At 42.4% G+C, this 22,125-nt stretch overlaps 1 protein-coding gene across 6 annotated transcripts in view; it reads right to left on the reverse strand.

Annotated features, from left to right (window-relative positions):
* Positions 1–22,125, reverse strand: part of LOC119656077 (alpha-actinin, sarcomeric) — a 186,309-nt gene that overhangs the window by 14,777 nt on the left and 149,407 nt on the right. For all 6 annotated transcript variants that reach the window (XM_038062360.1, XM_038062364.1, XM_038062363.1 and 3 more), the window contains 2 exons: positions 5,546–5,962; positions 5,331–5,484 (listed from right to left, as the gene is read on the reverse strand). In XM_038062360.1, the coding sequence (XP_037918288.1) occupies positions 5,331–5,484; positions 5,546–5,962 (571 nt within the window). The remainder of the gene's footprint in view (positions 1–5,330; positions 5,485–5,545; positions 5,963–22,125) is intronic.

Here is a 22,125-nt window from a genome sequence, read left to right on the forward strand (position 1 = left end):
GACGTGACAAACCTTATTCTTTTTCGGAAAATGGTAATGATGGTGAACGACCCGAATAAAAGTACACGTTGCCTATTCACCGAGACGTTTTTGATGGTATGGTCACGAACATCGAAGTTGATGGTAACCGATCAGAAGGCCGGTTGAAACAGCGGTGGCTTGATACGCAGGATGGGGATATAAAAGCCTTGCGAGTGCATACAGATTAGGTCTTTGACAGAACAAAATGGCGCAACCGATCACGATGAACTGACCCCACTTTTGAACGAGACAAACACGATAGAAAAAGAAAATGTATGTGCCCATCAGCCCTTGCGGCTCAGAAGCTCACCTTCTGAGGCTATAGCGCGATTTCACTTGGAATTTCATCATAGCGGACGTCATTGAGATCGATTTCTTAGTCCATTACGATATCGTGGGCAATCAACAGAATAAACAGCTGATCGATTAGACAACCCTGCTCTCTTTGAGGGGTCAGTGAAATGCGCAACCCCATGTATTAAGGTAGCCTCCAGTGACTCGTAGTACCACCACCGACTAGGGCAGTATTCAGAAAATATGGGTCTCGATAGGCACGCGCCTAAACTATATGACAATATCAAACCCCATATTTTGATCACTACCAGCAAGACCACCTTGCCCCCGAACACTTAACGATACCAAAAAGCAGTTCAAGACAATGGTCAAGCTTGGAATGGGACTTTTGTTGTCTCAGAGCAAGGTAGCACCGATGCACATGGTCCTGAAAAGGAATGGAGACTGCTGACCCTATGGCGACTACAAGGTGTTCAATGCATGTACGTATCTCAGGCCTGGCGAGAGTGTGATAGAAAAAGGGGATCCCTCCAGAGCACGAAGTTTTCTCGAAGAACCGGAATAATTTCAGTGAAAAAAAGGCCTAAGTAATTTTCACTTCAGACTCACAGTCCCCCGTCTTTTCGCATAATTATTACCCATGGACCGAATTTTCTCTCACATCCACAACTTTGCGCAAAAGTTCTGCGCGATCAATATCAACTTACAAAATTGATCTCGTGAGATCAATTGCCTGTCGTCAAGAAGGGCGCTAATAGGACCGACATGATCACTCCGTAAGGACTATTCGCGTTTGCTTTTATGGAATTTGTGTTCCAACGGTTCATCGATGAAGTGCTGAGCAATCTTGATTTTGTCTATGCTTGTATAGTCGATGTCTTAATCGCATCGAAGAACGAAAAACAACACCACGAGCACCCCAAAATCATCTTTCAGCGACTCCAGAAATATAGCGTCGTTGTGAATCCATCAAAATACGACTTCGTTCAGGACAGAGTGCTCTCTGTCGGTCACATTGTCTCAAGCACCGGCATCATGCCATCAACAGAAAAGGTAGCCATCCTACAAAACTTCCCGGAACACAAGTCGGTAAAACAATTATGTATACCTCAGGCCGCGAAGACCCACAATCCGTAATTTGGAGACCAATTGCTCGTAGAACTGTTGAGAGAGCAAAAAGGGCTTATTTTGATGAAGATGCTGGACGAAACCGTCAGTCAGCTTTTTCTTTTTTTGGAAAAGGGCTTGTCCCGCACTGCACTGCTGGTATATCCGCGTAACAGTGCCCGTCTCGGCTTCAAGTTCGTCGGATCCGACCTCGCGATCAGTAACTCCTGTTTCGGTTTTTCTTCACGCAAATTCATCACTACCGAGAAAAATTACAACGCATTCGACGGAATACTTTTAGTAATTTATAGCGCAATCAGATATTTCAAGCACATGTTGGAATTGTTTAGGATATAGGGGTTCCTAAGTCCACATCCACATGATGCAGGACGGAACCAAATAGAGAGCAACGTTTGGGGCATAGCACCCAAGCATTCAAAAACCAAAAAGGACTAACCTCCTAAACAATTACCTAGCTTAGGCTTAAACTATTGGCGGTTTAACTTCAATATAATTCGAAAAGTTGTCGTGTTTCTGCGATTATATAAAGGAGCGTTTTTCCACCTGTTGCCACTTTTGATCACGCTGCTCCCAGCGCAGAGGTGAGTAGCGTCTGAAGAGTTGCTCCTGCCCTGGACGAAACCATTAGTCCTTTTTGTTTTTTTTTGAAATGTTGGAAGTTCCTGCATTTGCAGTTTTTACCGACGACCCCAAGCCGCTAACAATCGATTTCAAGAGAACAAGAGAAGACACGAGAACGGTTCACTCCACCAAGCTCGACATCTGAATTACGTAGGTCAGTTCACGATGAATATTCAATACGTGGTTGGCAAAAACAATATTGTTGCCGACGCACTTTCACATGTCGAAGCTGCCACGGCACCAATCGAATATGACGCTCATGTGAGGACAAAATTCATCGATTCTAAACTGCGGCAGCTATTGTAGGATCACTCTGGCCTTCGGTTGATGATCAAGAATTTACCGGGCATACACGCGAAGTTTATTGCGCCATTTCCACCGGAAGAGATCGACTATTCATCATACCAGCATTCCGAAAAGTCGCATTCACGTACGTGCATGGACTGTTGCATGTAGAGTTAAGGGGCGTTAAGAACACAAAACTCAATAGCGAAGGCTCTAGGGTATGATACCAAGTGTAACTGCAAAGCCAGCAATCGAAGGTGAGCCTATACCTATGGTCAACGCCGGGCCATTTCATATTACTCTCGGCTTGTTTTGAACAGGTACACGTAGACATAATCGTGTTACCTTTCTCCAAGGGAAAACGGTATTGACCGATTCTCGCGGTGGTCAGAGACTTTCCCCAGAAAGCCGACACAATTGCCCTCCAGGGTTTACCGCTTTGGCAGGTCACTGCAAATTATCGCTGACCAGGGCCGCCAATTCAAGTTGGATCTTTTTCAAGCACTTAAACGCTTGACAGGTACGAAATATCAGCACACGACCTCGTACTATCCGTAGACGACAGTTTGATCAACGGCTCTACTGGCAACTAAAAACAGCCATCTGTTTCCACCAAAACATTTCGTGGACCTCACTATTATCAACTGCTCCTGGGCAAGGGGTGCGAGATCCGTCAGCCACTTCAGACGAGCTCGTGTATAGAATACCACTCCGATTACTCAGAGAACTTCTTATTTAGAGCCCCAACGGCCTAGTCGAGCTTCGTCTGAGAGCTTTTTCAATATTTTGGCATGTTATGACTAACACCAAAGATACGAAACTATTAGCGCACGCCTTCTGCCCCCACCAAGGTCAAGAAGTAACGATATCAGTCGACAGGCTCAAGCCCGCGTACTTTATCATCGAGAGCAACACGGGCGAAGGTACAGAGGTCTTCATACGTCTGCCCGCCAACAACCAACATGCACCAGCAGTCAGTGAGCAGCATCCAATCCAGCCAGATGACCAGGGTCAACAACCAGTGCCGCTTGTTGTTGCCGGCACTGGCAGAGCTGTATAAGATGAGAGAGAAGCAAAGCCTTTGAATATTCACAACATCGTGGTGCATTGTACTCAATTCCTCCGTCCAACGAAATACCAGGCGTGGTAAATTTCCTGCTGCTTGTGAGGCAATCCGCCTTTGAACGCTGAACGGTGCGCACACACTGTGATCTTTTGTTAGGTACCCAAGGAGATAACCTTTAAATAATTACTAAGCCTACATTGGTGACATTCCGACAAAAAAATGAAAAGGGAGTTGCAAAATTTGCACAGTGGTCGCCCAAGTGGTGGTGAAATTGCCACAGCGAAGTTTCGGCCATTTTAGTGACGTCTTGCAAGAGTGTCGCAAATACCAAATTATTAAGGACGAGAGGGTTGATCGTCTCCAGTATGCACTACAAGCAGGATAAGAAAAATCCAAAACTTCATCTGAGCTACCAAAAGGTATTGAGCCAATTCTGGTATCACAGATGTGGGGATCCCAATGGGGAAGCCAATATTAACCCTGATATGTACAATTTCGATAAAAAATGGCTTCCGCACTGGGAGAAACACCTTCGTAGACCCTTTAGTAAGGACGTCACTAATCATAACATAAAAATAAAGCGATTTGGTCTGCCCAGCCGCAAGAATACTCCGACCAAGATGCTTCGGACGAACGTCTGGAAACCCATGATAGGGCAGGGGCCTATAATGGGCAACCTTGGTAATTTCGGTCTTCCAAGTCTAGCCACATGGATAACTTCGCATCGCTATTCAACAATAACGAACCAGATTCCAATAATTATAGATGGGAATGTCCTAAAACTCCCTTTTTGTTTTCTTTTGTATTTGATTTTCTGAATTTAGAACCTTTCAAGAATATTGTATGGAAAATTGAGATGAATCGGAGTAAAACTAAGAAGGATACAGCGGTTTAAGCAACCACGTCTCAAACATGACTCAGCGGGGTTTCGTGGTCCGAATTGCAACAAGGTGCAACTGCTTATGCATTGGATTCGTTCAAACAAACGTATAGTGCTCCTCCCAGGGAAGTTTTTAGATGACATCAAGTCTATCTATGAAGATCTGAGCAATAATGCCCTCCTAGAGTGATGTGTCGGAGGCTTTACGCAGAATAACAATGAGAGTTCGAACTAACTTATTTGGAAAATCTCACCAAAGCACTTGATCGGAATCTCTATCATCGTTGAGATTGCAGCCTATGTGGAAAAATGTGTCTTCAATGAAGGTTCCTTTGCTTTACTAACCCTCATGCAAGGCATGAGAATCAGCGGTAAACCAAGCACCCATGAATGGGCGAAATAAGCCGAATGGAGCCGAACTGAAAAACAGATTAAAGAAGGCATGATGCATCGTAGACCGGAGCAAAAAGGTGCCTTAGAAATCACGGATGACACTAACATCTTTTATGGACCTGGTATCGATGATTCAGTGTGAGGTAAACCGATAAGACTCACTTGAATGAAGGTTTTATTCCAAATCTTTTTTTGCGTTCAAAACTTCAAACCCTACAACTCAACCTTACCCCCCTTTAATCAAAGATAAGCAGTAAAGATCTAAGCTCTTCCCAAAAAAACTAAATCTAATTTTCTACTAATTTTCATTGAATGCGTAACTAAATACATTTTTATTACTCTGTACCATAGATTCGCAATTTCGCGGCGCCATTTCACGGTCAGTTGACTCTCTTATTGCTTTTTTAAAAAAAAAACAATCAATTTAAATATTTCTGAGCGAATTTCAAACCCACAACCATCCAGTCATTCCACCATTCACACTATTGTTAGCCAACCATCACCAGCCATATAATTTTCGGAGGTAATTGAATAATAAGAAAGGCTTAAAATTAAGACTTAAAATTAGGTTTTTTATATTGAATAAAATTATATATCTGTAAGTAGAAATGCATAAATTGACAACATTAAAAGGAAAATTACCATCTGGATCCAACATGCGAGGAATATCCAAATATTTCTCAGCAACATCAAACGCTGTGTTCAAATTTTCCAATGGATTATCCTTGGAGAGTTTAGCGTAATCGATCAAGTCTGGTCTGTGACGATGGATCAAAGCGCAGAAAGCAAGACCATCCTAGAATCAATGAAGATATTTTTAGGGTCATTTTCTGGTCTGCTAGACAGTAAGAATTTACCTTGAACGATAGATGGAAATTTTGAACGTTAACGTTCTTATATGGTGCAGTCTTACGTTGACACCATAACAGCAAACCTTCCTTAGCGGTCATTTCTTCAACAGAGATGTCTTGGATAGCAAAACGTAAAATAATCGTCCAGATCATACCCAATGTCATCTTCAAATTGCCATCAACAATTTCTTCTGCACCGATCGAAACCAATTTAACACCTTTCGATGCAATAAAATCAAGTGCTTTATTAACATTGGCAATTTTATGGAAACGCATTTTGCCACGATCTGGTTTTGGGAGTGTTTCACCGGATATAACTTCAAGAAGCAACATCAATTTTAAACCATTGCGAAAGTCATCTTCGATATTATCAATGGAGGTTCCGGCTTTGCGTAGATGACTGTTACACCATGCGGTGAATGTCTGGAATGAGAAGAGATTGATTAATTAATCTACAAACCTAGATTGGGGATTGATTTATTTCGTAGGAAAAATGCTTTTAATGTGAAAATGTTGGTCTTAAAATTTAGATGCTTATTTTATCTATAGGAGAGAAAAAATAGACCTGCAGTCATGGAAGTCATAAAAGACCTACTTTTTGGCTGTTGAAATCTACAAGAGTAAGTTTTTATTTTGTTTAGTTTAGTTGGAGAAGCCGCAGCTCCAAGCACTGACCTTTGTTAGGCGGCCTCTCGCCGACGGCGTTCGCGAATCTGAGACCATACTCCAGAGGCAGAATGCACAGGCTCTTCGCTGAATAAAACCTTACCAATGTATCTTCGTTTGAGGTCTCTTCTTCCTCCTCGCATTGGCTGCATATGCCCGAGACCACCACTATGGTTTTCATGTTCCACTTCTTATTATCATATTATTCTGTTAAGGGAAAGTCGCACCGCGTCCTTGAAGAAATATTGTGCCCCTTTTACTGGTTATAGTGTACCTGTTGATCATAGTATCTCAAGCAGGCCTGTAGCCGTTAGGAACTTTAGTATGTTCCCCACTTCCAGAAGTTTTAGCTTTGCATCTGGTATTAAGTGTTCCCCCAGATGTATCGACCTACTTTGCACAAGTGCCGGACACTGTCCCAGGACGTGCATAGATGTTTCGTCCTCCTCCTCACAGAACCTGCAGGCAGTGTCCGTAGATATCCCTAGCTTCCCTAGGTGATAGTTCAGCCGACAATGACCAGTGAGAATTCCCACTATGATTCGGAGGTGCTTTTTGGTGAGGTTTAAGCAATCCTTTGTACGCATGGGTTCGTATCCCCCAATAAGCACCCTGGACTGCTCCATCCCTGGTAGGCCCGCCCAATATAGTTCCCTCAACCGTTTCTCTTCGTTTCTTAGATTCATAGCCATGAAACCGTTTCCGATTCCACAGAAGGGTTCTGGCCCGTGTAAAGGCATCCCTGCTCCCTTCTTGGCTAGTTCATCCGCTGCCTCATTGCCTTCCAACCCAGCATGGCCTGGAACCCAAAGTAGCCAGGCCTTGTTGGACGAGCCGAGTGTATTCAGTCTCCCAAGGCACTCCCATACCAGTTTAGAATTCACCTGGTTGGACCTAAGTGCCTTGATCGCTGCTTGGCTATCGGTGAGAATAGCTATGTTCTGCCCCCTGTAGTTCCTTTGGAGATTAAAGGAGGCACATTTGTCTATGGCGTAAATTTCCGCCTGGAATATGCTAGTGTACCTGCCCATTGGCTCAAAGTACATTTTGCTTGGACCAATGACACCGGCACCCACTCCCTCTGCTGTGGGGGATCCGTCAGTGTACCAAATAATCAGTTGCTGGTTTAAGCCGTATGTCGCAGCCACGCTCTCCCAGTTTGCTTTGTTACTCCAACGTGTTTCAAACTTCTTATCGAAGTGAAACCTCGTTGTCATGTTGTCCCTCGGTATCAATAATTCGGGATACCGCCTAGAAAGGATATCAATCTTCCTTCGATTTAGGCAGCTCCCCGCCTCACTCATACTACCGGCCATCCTGAATACTGATCTTCTTGCCTGCATCTGTATGTGCAGATGGAGAGGGGTTAATCCCAGAAGGATCTCCAGGGATGCCGTTGGGCATGTCCTCATTGCCCCACTGATACACACGCAAGCCACCCTTTGGAGCTTATGTAATTCCCTGGCTTGTGTGCTGAGTTGGGTTCTTTCTACTCAGATTACCGCTTCATAGATAATCATTGGCCTTACTATTGCAGTATATATCCACTTCTTAAGGGACAACAAAAATCCCGCTCTAGTCGCCTCGGGTTCCTTCACAAAGATCACAAGATCACAAAGAACTGGTTCTGGCCCCACCATTGTAGATTCGAAACCTTGGCGAGCCAGTCTGTCAGCTTCCTGATTACCAGCGAAGTTGGAGTGTCCTGGCCCCCACATCAGGAATGTTTCGCTCAGTCGGTCAAGTTTCAACAGCATCTGATGACAACTCCACACAAACTGGCTTGATATGTCGTGGTTATTTAGTGCTGATAATTTTGCCCGACTGTTGGAACAGGTTCGAATGATGCAACCCCTCCATTTTTGCCGCAAACATTCTTCTGCTGCCAATAAATGTCTCCCCCTGGAATATGGTCGTCACTTTTATGAGGTCCCAGTTCCATAATCGGATTTCCCGAGAACACCATTGCCCCCGATCGGTTTTCCATGACTGACCCGTCGGTGAAGATTATTAAGTCTGTAATCCCAAAAGATTCCTGGCCATTTTTCGACCATTCTTCTCTTTTGGTGATTACGACGGCATATGTCTTTTCGAAAACGAATTTGGAAACCATATGACAGGCGGACATCAGAGCTACCTGATGTTTGCCAAGAAATATCCAGATGGACGCATGACCGTGTGATTGGCCGCCTTTCCATGCGCCAATGGTATCAAGATTATATGCGTCGTTAGCTGCTTTCCTTTTTTACCTCCAAATGGATTGGGGGCACATTTTGAATAGCTTCGAGTGCCACGGTGGACGTACTTCTTATTGTTCCAGTAATACTTAGGCAACCGAACCTCTGAATCTACGTCAACAGTTTCCTGCTGTTAGCAAAGTTCAGTCTCGACCACTAGACGCTGCGCGCATATATCAAAATGGGTTTTATTATGAATCCGTTTGTGATTCGTTTTGGAGAAAGTCCCCATGGCGCATTCCTACAACATCAAAGCAATCTGCAGGATTTTTGGTATTGTTCGTTGATATGGTGCTTACACGTAAACCCTGAGTCGAGATGTAATCCTATCATCTGGGTTCCCGGGCATAGGAACATAGAAGGGAATGAGCGGGCTGACGGATTGGCCAGGCAAGGCTCTGCTCTTGGCAGTCCCTCGGGGAATACAGTCGGTGTTCCGCTGGCGGCTGTCGGGGGCCGAGTCTACTCGCACTACCTAGCAGCCGCGGGCCTGAGATGGCGAAGGCTTACAAGCTGTGCCAAATCAAGGAGAATTTGGCCCGCTTATAACATAGCCCGATCACGAGAGCTCCTGTGCCAGACGCGTGCAAATGCATTCAACATTACGGCGGTCTGCACGGGGCACTGGCCCATAGGGGACCATGCCGCTAGGCTCGGTTTACCCTACAACTCGCATTGCCGAAGCTGCGGAGAAGGAAGGGAAACCCTCATGCACTTTCTCTGCGATTGCCCGGCTCTGGCTCGAGTCAGGCTGCGGACACTGGGTAAACCATTCTTTGGGGACCTCAGTGAGATTTCTAGTTACAGAGTCGGAGAGCTGCTTTCCTTCGTGAATGCTACGGGCTGGCTCTGAAGATCCGAGCCAGCTGGACTCCGCTTCCCGGTTCCTATAACAACAGTCACGGTCTTAGGAGTTTGTGGCATCAAAACGGCGCACCAAAGCGCTAATTGGGCTCCTCGGAACGGCCACTGATACCTACCTACCTACCTAGATGTAATCCTAAATATTTGACTGTTTGCACTAGCTGGATTTCCGCAGCTGCAAAGTTGGGAGGCGTGTAACTGCCCCACTTGATGTTCCTAGTGAACACAACTAATCCAGTCTTCCTAGCATTCACCGTTAGTTCATTATGGGGGCAACTGTAGATTGCATTCAGGCGGTCACATACTGTGCCTGAAAACTTGCCAGGTCATCCGCAAACGCTCGTGCGAAGACCTTCGTGCCCTCCATGAGCCATAGCAAGGTGTCCATTACCAGGAGCCGTAAGAGAAGAAAGAGAAAGAACACCCCGTAGACACCCTGCCTGAATAGACTTCTGTCCGACCAATATGTGGATCTTTCTCTATTCTAGGATGTGAGGGACCCAATTGATTAATAGCGGATCGATTTCATGCTGTATTGTCGTGTTACAAATCACTGCGAATGAGGCATAATTGAAGGCGCCTTCGATGTCCATAAATGCGGCTAAAGCATATTCTTTATCGGACACTACCTTCTCAATTTTTGCCATCAGTTCGTGGAGCGTTGTCTTCATGGATTTGTATTTCTGGTAGGTATGTTACCCACAGTGAAGTCCTTTTAACAGAAAGGAAGTTAGACTGATCGGTAGGAAGCTTTTTGTGTCTGTGTAGGTGGGTTTCCCTGGTTTGGGAATAAATATTGCCTTCACATCACGCCAGCTGGTTGGAATATAAGCGTATGCTAGGCAAGCGAAATGTGGAATAGGACGAGTTAAACGTCCATTTCACTCGCTGTCATGAAACTACTTTGCATGCCAGAGTCCCCGAGCTGAGATTTTGGATGCTGCCTGGGAAGTGCATTTCAAGCAAATGGTTTGCCGTTTCCTCACCGCTTTCTGTGTACCTCCCGCTCTGTAAACGTAGATAACCCAACAGCTGGTTACGTTCTTTGACAAGGAGACTTTATCTCTTCGCAAAAGCGTCTTCATGATGATCGTTTGGCCGAACTTATGCTTTTCTTTAGACCTTTGTATCGAATCCAGCAAGCGACTGAATCAGACTTTAGAGCTCGGTTAAGGAGCCCCTTTGTCGTTCTCCTCTGTTTCGCCACATCCGAGTTCCGAGAAAGCTTCTTTCATGCCGGTAGTGGTAATTTGGGTTGTTTTCTCAATTCCAGCAATGGATTTGATGCGTCTTCCAGGGATCGGGCGATCAGTTCTGTTTTGCACGTCGCCTAATCTGTCTTACGTGGATTCCGAAATGGAGTAGGTGGTCATTATGAAATCAATGCGCCTGTGATCCAAGAGCGTGATATCGTTTGATACTCTCCGCTCTCCGACAAGAGCGGCAATGTCAGGGGATGCCACCGTGAAGTCGATGACTTCGTGTCTGACCATGTTGAAGAAAGTGGATTAATTATCCAAACTCCAGTAGTCTCGATCCTCTCGCGTTGATGTAGGAACTTCTCCAGCATATATGGTGGACGTTAACATCACATCATTTCCATGTCTTTACTTTTGGCATATTGATTAGCTCTGATGAGAGCAGAGCAACATACGACCTCCTTATCTCCCTGTTGGTTTTTTATCATCAATTTCATCATTGTGGTGTCGACATTACATAGGTTTAACGACCAGGACAGCTTGGAAATCTTTTGAAACCACCATGCAGGAGGGTCTATCACTTCCATTGGCATACAGCAAATTAGTATGTCGGAAGTTTAAGTCCCTCATTTCCCCCCACCAACAACCCATGGTTCTTTCTGGGATATATACGAGTACATGTTTTGGAGCTACGACGACTGATAAGTGCAGTCACCGCTTTACAATGCTGCAAATTTATCTGAGAGATATGGCACCTCATCTACGGTTCAGATGAAGATGTTGTGGGCTACACGTCCCCCCGATGGTTTTAGGAGCCGACACTTGTAATGTGACGATCCCCAGCCTGCAGTAGAGCCGGTAGTTCGTTTGTTCCCGAGCCTTCTTAATATCCGGTTCAGGAACGCCGATAGTGAGGAAAGTTTCCGGCCTATCGGCTGTTTCTCTTAACTATATCAAGCCTCCACCCTTGGCTTTTGTTCTTATTAGAAATAATTGGATCACACTTTACTGAAAAATCATCAAATGATATCTACAAAAGTTTTCGCCCTAAAAATATGATGATTGACCTGATTAAACAGCCATCTTGGAACTCATACAGTTTACTAAACCCTTTCTTTCGAATTTTTCTTTAAGTATTAAAAACTAACCAATCAATGCCATACAAACAATGGACATACATATTTGCTTTTATTTAAACGCCATTCCATCAAAAAGGTATACAAATAATTTATTTACTTATCAATATCGATTACCATTTGGATCGATAGTACGAAATGGTCATAGATAGGAAGTGATTCATTCTTTTTGTACCATAGAAATTGCAATAGAGGGTGAACATTATAAAAAAAATTGCCAAAAAAAACAAAAATCAAACGTGTTCCCATTGATAAAAGTCATTACAATTATGTGTAAATGTTATCGAATCATGTTCAAAGTAAAACGCACTTTTTAATGTTGTTTGCAGATGATAGTTGCGCAGAAAAAACATTATTTCTATTTATTATGACCATATATGTATAATACCTAGTCACAATTTTAGGAATTTTTTGGACGTTATTGGTAGAAAATATTGAATCACAGCAAGTTTTCGAGCATTGAAATGATCAATCTCACCATGAGTTCGGTTTAAACACGGACCTAAGTTGAGCGTCTCCTGAGTGTATATTGTCGTTCCTCAAAAGCTATCACCTCCACTCGTAAATCGTTTTACTTTCGTTAATAAGAGGATAACAGGAGTCACTCCCGTGACCACCACACTGCCGATTCTGAGACAGCGCAATAGACAGACACCACCCCCAAAGCTTCCCGTCTCTGTACTTGCATAAGGCAATTGCGATACACGTCCTTGCCAAACGTACGAATCATAGAACAAAATGAACTGTGTTGCATTTATGAAATGAGGTCTCATGCTCTAATGGTAGGACCTTCTATGTTTGTCATCAGCCGACTTCATGCCAACACTTCAACTGTACGTTGCTGCTATGATTTACTCGTAGAAGCTCATCTTCAAGTCGAAGGCCAATCCAAGGAACTTAGCGGTGGGCTTAACTCTCTAATAATCTCGCGAACCTACAAAAGACTCAGGGTCGGAATTTTCCTTTTAAGTCAAGATGAACATAAGCCGTCATTGATGGACTTACCGATTATTAAAATGCCAAGTCTGCTTTATGTAAATTCAACAGCATGTTCGACTTTTCTGACATGAAGATTCTTAGTAGACTTTCGTAAAAACATCCGGCCCTACGATGGGTCACTGTGCTACCTCTGGCATGATTTCCACCCTCTGGCCCTCATAGAGCAGGAGCGGTCTCTCAGATAATCCCTCAATATGCGCAACAGGTAACCTGGCGTCTGGAATGAATTTTCTAGTGTACCTAACATATCTGCATGACAACATCCACTCTGGATCTCTCTGTTCTATAGCAAAACCAAACTCTTGGGGTTAAGTTCCCGGTAGCACGTATTGCTTCGGCGAATCTACTCTTCATATGATCTTCGCGCATTTTCCCGACTCCATGAATTATACAGAATGATCAGTACGAAATGACAGCTCAGGATCTCCTTCTTCCTAGGTGATCTTTGCTATCCTTGACACTCCCAGCGACAAGGAAAATTGCCCTCTTCAGGTAAGCGTTGAATACGTCGAGGAGTAGATCCAGCCGATAATGAAATACTAGGTTGTGAAAATTTACCAGAATATTCTCGGGTCCTGCTTTCTTACTTTTTGTAGAGATGCCTGCTTCTTCCAGATCTTTTAGAGTGAAAAGTGCCCAATCCTCGGCGCCTTACATCTATTCGGCATCAAGTGAACAAGTTTTTGGCAGAGCCTAGATCTTTTTGGTAATCAGCTTATATCCAAGTCTCCACGGTTACCCATCCACCCCGTCGACCAGCTCTTGGCAGGCAGTGATTTTTGCATTTGTTTATCACTCTGTGGGGTCCCCAACCGTACCTTGTCCTTTTGATACATGCCACCTCTCGGTCGTCTAAACATTGTCTCAAACGACGAAACTAATGAGGCTCTTTCTGTCGGTCAGCAATAGCAGGTATCCTCCAGGACATAGACGGCCCATAGGCTGTCGCTACCAGGTTCATAACTGAATTTATGACAGTGTAAGCTGTAACGCTACCACTTCCCGAATTGCCTTCTAACGCGACTCTAAATATTCTAAGAGCTTCGACAAATTTCCAGATATTCAACTTTGCGACATTCCATACGCAGGGAGAGTACCGGGCTACACGTTGAGAGATAGCGTCAGTCATTTGAAATGCGTATAACTCCTGTTTACATCTCAGTGAAGAATGAAGCATCCACATATTCTCTTTCTGTTTATTTACTATAACGTAGACAATCTTAGTTTCATATTCCTCTTCTATTCTCCTCTCTTGATAAGATAATAGTAACAGAAGCAGGCATCGAAGCTATAGATACTTTTATCATGGACCTCGCCCCAATATCAATACCGCATTTCTGAGCGTTATCAAAAGAAAACTATTCCTGGAAGATAGCTGTTCCGGTAAAATTAAGAAAAAAGGCGCGTGTGGCACAGTTTGCCTAAAAGAGTTACTTCCTACATCGCAGAGGTTGATATTGAGTACGAAGGTGAATAAGTAATTCTACAAACTGATTTGCTTCTTGAATACAAAGGCAAGGTTCTCCAGAGTATAATTCAGAACCGGAGGGACTAAATAATTGGTAGTATCCGTTGTTTATCAGACCGGCACATTTTAATTTCCAAAAAGTTCGATCAACTGTTAACTCAGCTGAAAGGTGAATGATATACCAAACAAAAGCTTCCCCCAACCTCAAGGATGCTTTCAATTTTGCAGAATCATAACTATATCTGAAGTTTCATCATGGACTATTTTCGACAACGAAAACTGGTCTACGATACATGCAGGACCGAGGCTATCTGTACAATTAAGTCATGGCTTGAAAACATTGACTCGGAGTTCGCTGAGCACAAAAATGACCGGCGATTGCGAGTCACTAGCTCAATTCCTTGGTACATACTGCATACCAAGTAAGTCCATTTCGAACATCTTGTGAGGCAGCATGCGTTATCACAGTGATAATTCCACTAGATATGCTGGCGCTGACTGGAAAAAAAGAGAGCGAAATTGCATAATGCATAAAACTGGCCTGTCTAGATATGAGCAAAATCTATTTCACCTTGAAGGGTAGATTCTACAAGACAACCTCAGGAGTTGCACCGCTACTCAGCGAAATTTTCATGAAAAAATGAGAGAGAGGGTGGAAAAGGAGGGAATAGTCCTCCTTATTGGGTAATATGTCCTTGCCGTGATGAAAAGACAAGACGCAACCTCCGTGATGGCAAGTTTCAACAAAATTCAGAAAAAGATTACCTTCACAATGGAGACGGAAGTGGACCACAGCCTGACATTCTTGGGTGTCAAAATACTAAACACGGAGAGGAAGGTGGAGTTTGACATCCACAGAAAAACCACCCACACCCAACGCACCATGCCGATAACCTCTATCCATTCATGGGATCAAAAAATGGCCCCCTTTAACTCCATGATCCATCCAACACTTCGAAAAGGAGAAAGAATCATCTCTCAGCACCGCTAGGATAGACGGCTATAAGGAAAACACAGTGGATCATCTAATGAGACGAAAGAAACCTGGTGCCGATACCTACAACCAGGACACAATAGCTAAGACAAAAACTGGGTTACCTAAAAAACTGTCTGCAAAAGAATGAGAGGAGTGGGATATACAAAATTGATTATCTGTAATGTGGCCAGGCCTACGTTGGAGAAACTAAAAGACCGGCGGCCACCAGGATCAGAGAACATTTAGGGGAAGCACGGACTGCATTAAAGAAAGTGCGAACAGCGAGCAAAACAAAATCGTCAGTGGCCAAGCATATGGTAAGCAGGAACCATAACATCACCATAGATAACTTTTAGATGCGGCACACGGTCACTGGACATCCTAGAAAATCTAGAAATTTCCAGACTACCGGAGGAAAATGGGTTAAACACCGATCTTCAGCCTAATTTAAGAAAAAACAGGCCTAATCCTTAATTATTTAAATAACATTGACAGACTAATTATCGCGCAATGGTGACTAAGACTTGTTTAACTTAGATTGTAAGCACTGAAGAAGGGAGCAACTGGCTGCCGAAATATCGACATATGCTAATAATAACATTATCTCAATCAAAAAACAAACTTTTCTTTTAGTAGTAAGATATATAGCGTGAATCGCAGTGATTCCAGCGGCGAAACGAGTAAATGAACTAGTAAAGCTGAAATTCAATGGAAGCCTTAGCTAAGGTGTCAAACTATTCCGTGGAACGCCCTAGTAACTGATGTCAGATGATGATATTGTGGAAAGGAAAGGCCATACAATATACCCTGAATCAGGTTGTCAATAGTCATGTGTGGACGAAAAAAGGAGTGATGCTCGTTATTCATATTGCCCATAACGGTATTAATTGCAGAAAGGGTGTTATGAGGATACTTATTGGTTTCACGCTCAACTACGCCCCATACTTATTAATCCAGGAGATTAAGGCATGGGAAGCTAGGCGGCCATAAGTTCGGTATTATGTGGTCATGGACATTTTCGGGCCTCCAATCTTTTGTCACCATCGCTTTGTTTGAAGGAGCAGAGTCTTGCTGAAGGATGTATGAACTCTCACCGCGTACACTATCAATCCAGGGTTTCACTACTGTTTCCAGAACCTCAATATATGCAGCAGAATTCGCTTAAAGTCCTTGAGTAAAGAAGTATGGTGACGTGACATGTCCTTTGTTGCGCAAAACACCCAAAACGATAACAGTGACTGGAAACTTTGTGTGTATGACAACAGGAACTTCTATAGGATTTTAACATAGTCATCTGTCATTTTTGCGGTTGGATGTTCAATTTTGTTTAGAAGGGGATTTGATCGGATAACTTGCTGTTCTCGTGTTTGCTCCGACATAAACTGCCTTCTACGCATAACGTAGGATTTATACTGGAGATCTTTGTGAACAACTCGACGGATAAGACCGTCAGGACCATTAAGGTCCCTCGCAAGGGCCTCATTGATTTTGATCGGTCCTCGTCAATGATCGCTTGGCCTTGTTGAATAATTCTGTAGATCAGACAGTGTCAGAAGGTTCCTCGTGTGAGATTAGATTTTTATCTGCTACTTGTAGTCTAATCTAAAATTTATAGACAAAGGGTAGCTTCCTCCAAACTCCAATTTTTAGTTTTAAATATAAATATATATATAATAAGTAGCTTTGTACTGATGAAAGGGATAAGTCGCTTCCGAAATATATATTTACATTTAAAACTAAAAATTGCAGTTTGGAGGAAGCTACCCCTTATCTATCAGTTCCTGGTGTTTTTGCGTTTTGCAACAGATTTTGCATCGTAACCTGACGCTTCCAAGTCAATGCAAACCTTATAAACGAATGAACTAAGCCCAGCTAAGAAAATTAGAGATTTGTAAATCGATGTCATTTGCACATATAGCGACGATAACTTCATGTCTCTTCATTTCTTGAGCTAATTTGTAGTCCTCCTTGCTTTATTTGAAAAAGAGCAAAAAGAAAATAATGGTTATAGCCACAAATGTATATGTATATCCTCAAATACCTTACGCACCCTCTAAATATTATTGCGTCAGCTAGGGTAACGCCCACAGCAATCACGATCAGGGAAGCGGCATGGCCGAAACCGAGAGAAACCTCAGGCTGATCTGCAAAAGCTTTAGATGAACAGACTTTGAAACTAACTTGCTAAAGCATGTAACGCCTGCTCGGAAAGAGCCAAATCATGTGACGCGGTCATGCTTCGAGATGCACATTTCCCAGACCCAATCACAGATGAAATAATTAAGTGGCTTGCTTTCGAACAGTGTGCCCGTTCGCCTCCACAGTTCATGTTCTCCACCTTCTTGTTGAAAATCATCTAGGGTTTATTTCCCCAGCAAGCTTCCAACGACCTCTGGATGTGATACAATTTCTTCAGTAACTGAAGTGAGCTGCTAGAAATCTTCAGTAGAGGCACTTAAGCTGGCCGTGAAATCTAGATCCTTTCCGCTGAGTGTGTGATCGTTTCCGCTGTGCAGTGGAAGCGAGAGAAGCTGGAAAGGCTGCTTAAGGCTAGTAAAACTTCTCGTGATTCATCTTTCTACAGGTCCATATGTCTTTTGAACACTATAGAGAAAATGCTAGAACGGATAATCTACAATAGATTGCCCTTGTTTTTGAGAGCCAAAAAGGACTTTCAGATTAACAGCATGGGTTTTATAGAGCCAGATCAGTCAATGATCCAATTGATTACTGCCGAAGGCATAATTCACGAAAAGGATAGTACTAGCAAATACTGCGTCTTGATGAACCTGGAAGTAAGGAACGCATCCAATTTGGCCAATTGGAACCTCATACGGAAATCCCTGGTGAAGACTTTTATTCCCCATATAGCTGATGTAGCCAATAGCTTTTTACAATAACTGAGGCTCTGTTATGACACCGATGACGGATCCTTGAGTATCCTATCTTTTTACTTTACTGAAAAAAGAAGGGTTTTATCCTAGGATTACAATGTTGTACATCCTCAAAGCACAATATAAGGCATATTAGTGGAAAGTTTGATGGTAATCATGTTATTATTAACAAAGTTAGAGTAAGTCAAAATTGTCTGACCTACTGGCTACGTAAAAACAATATTTTCATATATAAATTATGTTCATAATTGAAGTATTGGGCTTCCAGTTTCCGATCTGTTTTCGATTTAAACGGGTCGAAAAAAACTACTTTGAGGAATGCGACAGCAGAAACTTTGCAATTTGTAAACTTTTCCTGTTGAGATTTACATTTGAATAGCAAAGATGCAAAGGTGAATCAGTCTGAAAGAATTGAATATGATTCACTTGATCATACCATAGCGATGAAGACATCGGTGAAAGTAGAGGCTTTTTTATCATACAATACTAAATTTCAAACGCTTTCCAAAGTATCTTTAAAGAGCTGCATCCAAGATGCAAACAAAGTAAAGTTCCGGCTCTGTCTTTAGAATATAATATCATTTTCAATTGAATTCATCAACTCATATGTATAGAAATATGAGTTGATGAACTCAATTAGGAATTCTATTGTTATCTGAAACCGATACTGAGGCAAGAGAGAGGACGAAATGTGTAGCTTCAATTAGCCAATATCTAATCACTAAGGCAATCATGGCAGATCGATTTCATATATATCAATTGACATATCAATCAAATTTTCCCACAACAGAATGTAGTCTGCTCGCAAAATGTTTGCCTATCCAACCGTGAACTCAATTGAACTCACGATTTAAAGTAACAGAAAACGCAAAACATAAAAATTGTTTTTCCGATAGCTTTTCTATTAACACTTTGTATGTTAATTCTTATTTATTGGAGATGTGAATTAAGCACAATCTTTAGTATGCAAATGTACCCACATTCACATGTGTATGTGTGCTAATTAGACGAGAGATACTTCGTAGTCATCATGGGATTCCGGGGAAAATGAAGAAAATTTTCTTGTGCAGAATCTACGTACTTGACTTCGCATATGAGAAAAGTTGTACGCCTCGACCTACATTAGGGAGACTTTGTTTTTCTTAGAAAATGATTTATAAGAGAAACCACTGTCACACTAAAAACGCAATGAGATGCAGAATGCAACTTTAAGATGCATAAGATACAACAATTTGTTCTGGAGAGGAAAAACAGTCAAGATTTCAACTTCAATTAAGTCTAATTGGATGCAGACAGTATTATTTCTATTGTGGCATTTTCCGCCTTCACATGCGACCTGTTCTACCACAAAACTCATATCATTTGCCTTTTTAGCATCAAATATTGGAATTTTTCTTAGTTGCATGTAATATCTAGAGTGTGAGTGTGGGAAGAAAGATATTTTCTTTTCAATATGAGTATTTTCCTGGAAAACACAGAACAAAGTATATGCGTATGTTTGAATTCCAGAAGAACTGTTATAACCACGTTCTTCTCGCTGAAATGAGGACAGGCCGTGTGATGCTATTAGCGCATTAATCTGGTCCAGCATCTTCTCATCTATTCAGTGACATATTTCCACAGTACGTAATTAACACTATTTTTTGATAAACAGAATCTCATTTCTATGTTAATACCAAGTATCGTCATAACTACCAACTGAACAGTGATGACTCAGTGGGGCTGAAATTTGGAGAGTTCCTCTACTGAACAGATTTCGACTGTGCATTCTTTGTGGCAACATTTTAAAAGACTGACTAATATGAAACCACGTGCCCCCGAGCACCATCGGATTCTTTTCTGCATAAATTACTCTCTGAATTCAAAGTCAATTTCAGGCAATAAAAATAGCTGACGGGATTTTCGTCCCCCGTTTTACCAACGTTTTGGGGGGGTTCGAAACTCAGCGCTCTGTTTTTTCCACAAATATGGTTTATGATGTGGATCATTCAAAGCCTAAAAATAAATAAAGATTAAAGTTGTGAAATTTTGCATTCGCTCTTCTCCAGAAAAGTTAGATTTAAGATGATGTAAGGAAAAGAGATACTTCGCTCTTTTGTTGTATAATTGTAGGTATTTGGGGAATGACACCACGTGGAAGCGGATACTATGGATTAGCAATAGGAAGATAACAACGTACTCATATCTATTTACTACAAAACCGTGTTCAAATATAATTAAAACGTGAGTTTTGTAGTCAGAATTGATTTTGTCCCACATTAGCAAACGGTTTTCATTATGCATAAACAATCTTGGTATATAGTCAAGTTTTTCTAGGTGATGACGTTCTATTGATTTAAAACAAAAAGATACTACCTAATATATTAGACAGGCAATAGGTGACCAACTGAAAATCTAGTGCAAACATCAGAAATGAATAGAAATGGTAAAATCAGAACTGGTCCTGCAACAGAACTATAGCTCACCTACGAGAACCTTAGAACGCTGTCGGAGTAGGAACAGGTTTTCTGACCTCAATACTTATTGTAGCTATCTTAGTGGGTTAGTGCTTTGCATATTCGCTTACGCAAAAAAGAATAAAATCTTTGAAATCATTTCTATCGATTTCTGACCAAACGTCAATGGTAGCGCCTTTTAGACCCTCTAAAGTTTCGTTAAGGTAACTTCAATTTGTTTGAGACTGTCATCTAGAGACATTCCTATGTAAACCTGTAGTTACCCTATTTTATTTTTAAATGTTATGGTCATTTGCCATTGAGGTATAAGAGCATTTAAAATTTGCATAAACATGGGCTGCAGACAGGATCGAGGACCGACCCTGCTTGAAGAGTAGCCTCAACATCTTCTCAGGAGGCCTCTCAATCTGAGTTAATTTAATCTGCAATGCCGTCCTACATCAGAGTGGCTTCAATTGGCTCTACATTCTTGATTCAGCGGCCGCTATGCGAAGAGTTACGGTCCACCATCCTGACTCGTTCCATACCGCCTTCAACGGGAGAATATCCGCAGCCTATTCAGTAGGCCGCTCCATTTTTTGACATCGTTCCCGTCGCTAGGGGCCTCCAATCTGTCCGCGCGAGCTCAGCAATACCATGTCATCTGTCCCTCCGAAAGCTGGCTGGACGATACCATATTAAACTCCCTCTGTGACAGAGACCAGGATGCAGTTCCTAAGTCCACCAGCGGTGGGGTCCCAATTGCCAATCGCCGCCAAACTCGTCTTCTCCTCTTCTGACTTTCCTTTTGACTGTGTTGCTCTTCGTTTTCTCCGCCCAACTTCCTTCCGTTCATTCGATCTTGTGTATCTCCCCACTGCCCTAAGCATTCTAGTTTTCCTATTCCTTCCAAAAACCTCTCCCATTCTACTCCTCTCCTTTTTAAGGTTTTGTGTAAACACAAAACCTTATTAAAATCGGTTTACTGTCTGTCTGTCTGTCCGTCTGTCTGTCTGTTTGTCTGTCTGTCTGTCTGTCTGTCTGTCTGTCTGTCTGTCTGTCTGTCTGTCTGTCTGTCCGTCACACGCATTTTTCTCGGAGACGGTTATAGCGATTGACACCAAATTTGGTAGAAAGGTGGGAACTGTGAACGCCCACGCATACAGTGAATTAAATCCTTTCACGACGAATTTAAGGGGGGTCCCCATACATGCAAAAGGGGGGCGTAAAATTTTTTTTCATCAAATATAGTCATGTGGGGTATCAAATTAAAGGTCTCGATTAGTACTTTTCAAAGCCGATCTTAGTTTTGACATTCGTTGAAAGGGTGGGGAGCGCGGGGGGTTGAAAGTGATCACTTCTTTAAGGGGGCCATTCTCAGAAACTACCAAACCGAAAAATCTGAAAAAAATCAGAAGGCTGCCACTATATGGTGCCTGGGCACCGAAATACCTTCCATGCCGATATCTGTTTAAATAAAGTTAATAATAGTATATTACTACAATTTTTTGTAATTGGTTAGAAACCCGCCTTAAGTTCATCCTAGTACCATGCAATTTTGTAGTGATATAGGCTATAATATAGAGCATAATCTTACCAAGTTTGGTGGAGGTCGCACTATTACCAACAAAGTTATAATACCTCAAATTTGTTGCTTCTTTGAAAATTGAAGACTATGAATGTCAATATCACCGGAAAGTGGATACTCTCAC

This window comes from Hermetia illucens, chromosome 4, assembly GCF_905115235.1.
Source record: "Hermetia illucens chromosome 4, iHerIll2.2.curated.20191125, whole genome shotgun sequence".
In the NCBI taxonomy this organism is placed as follows: Eukaryota; Metazoa; Arthropoda; class Insecta; order Diptera; family Stratiomyidae; genus Hermetia; species Hermetia illucens.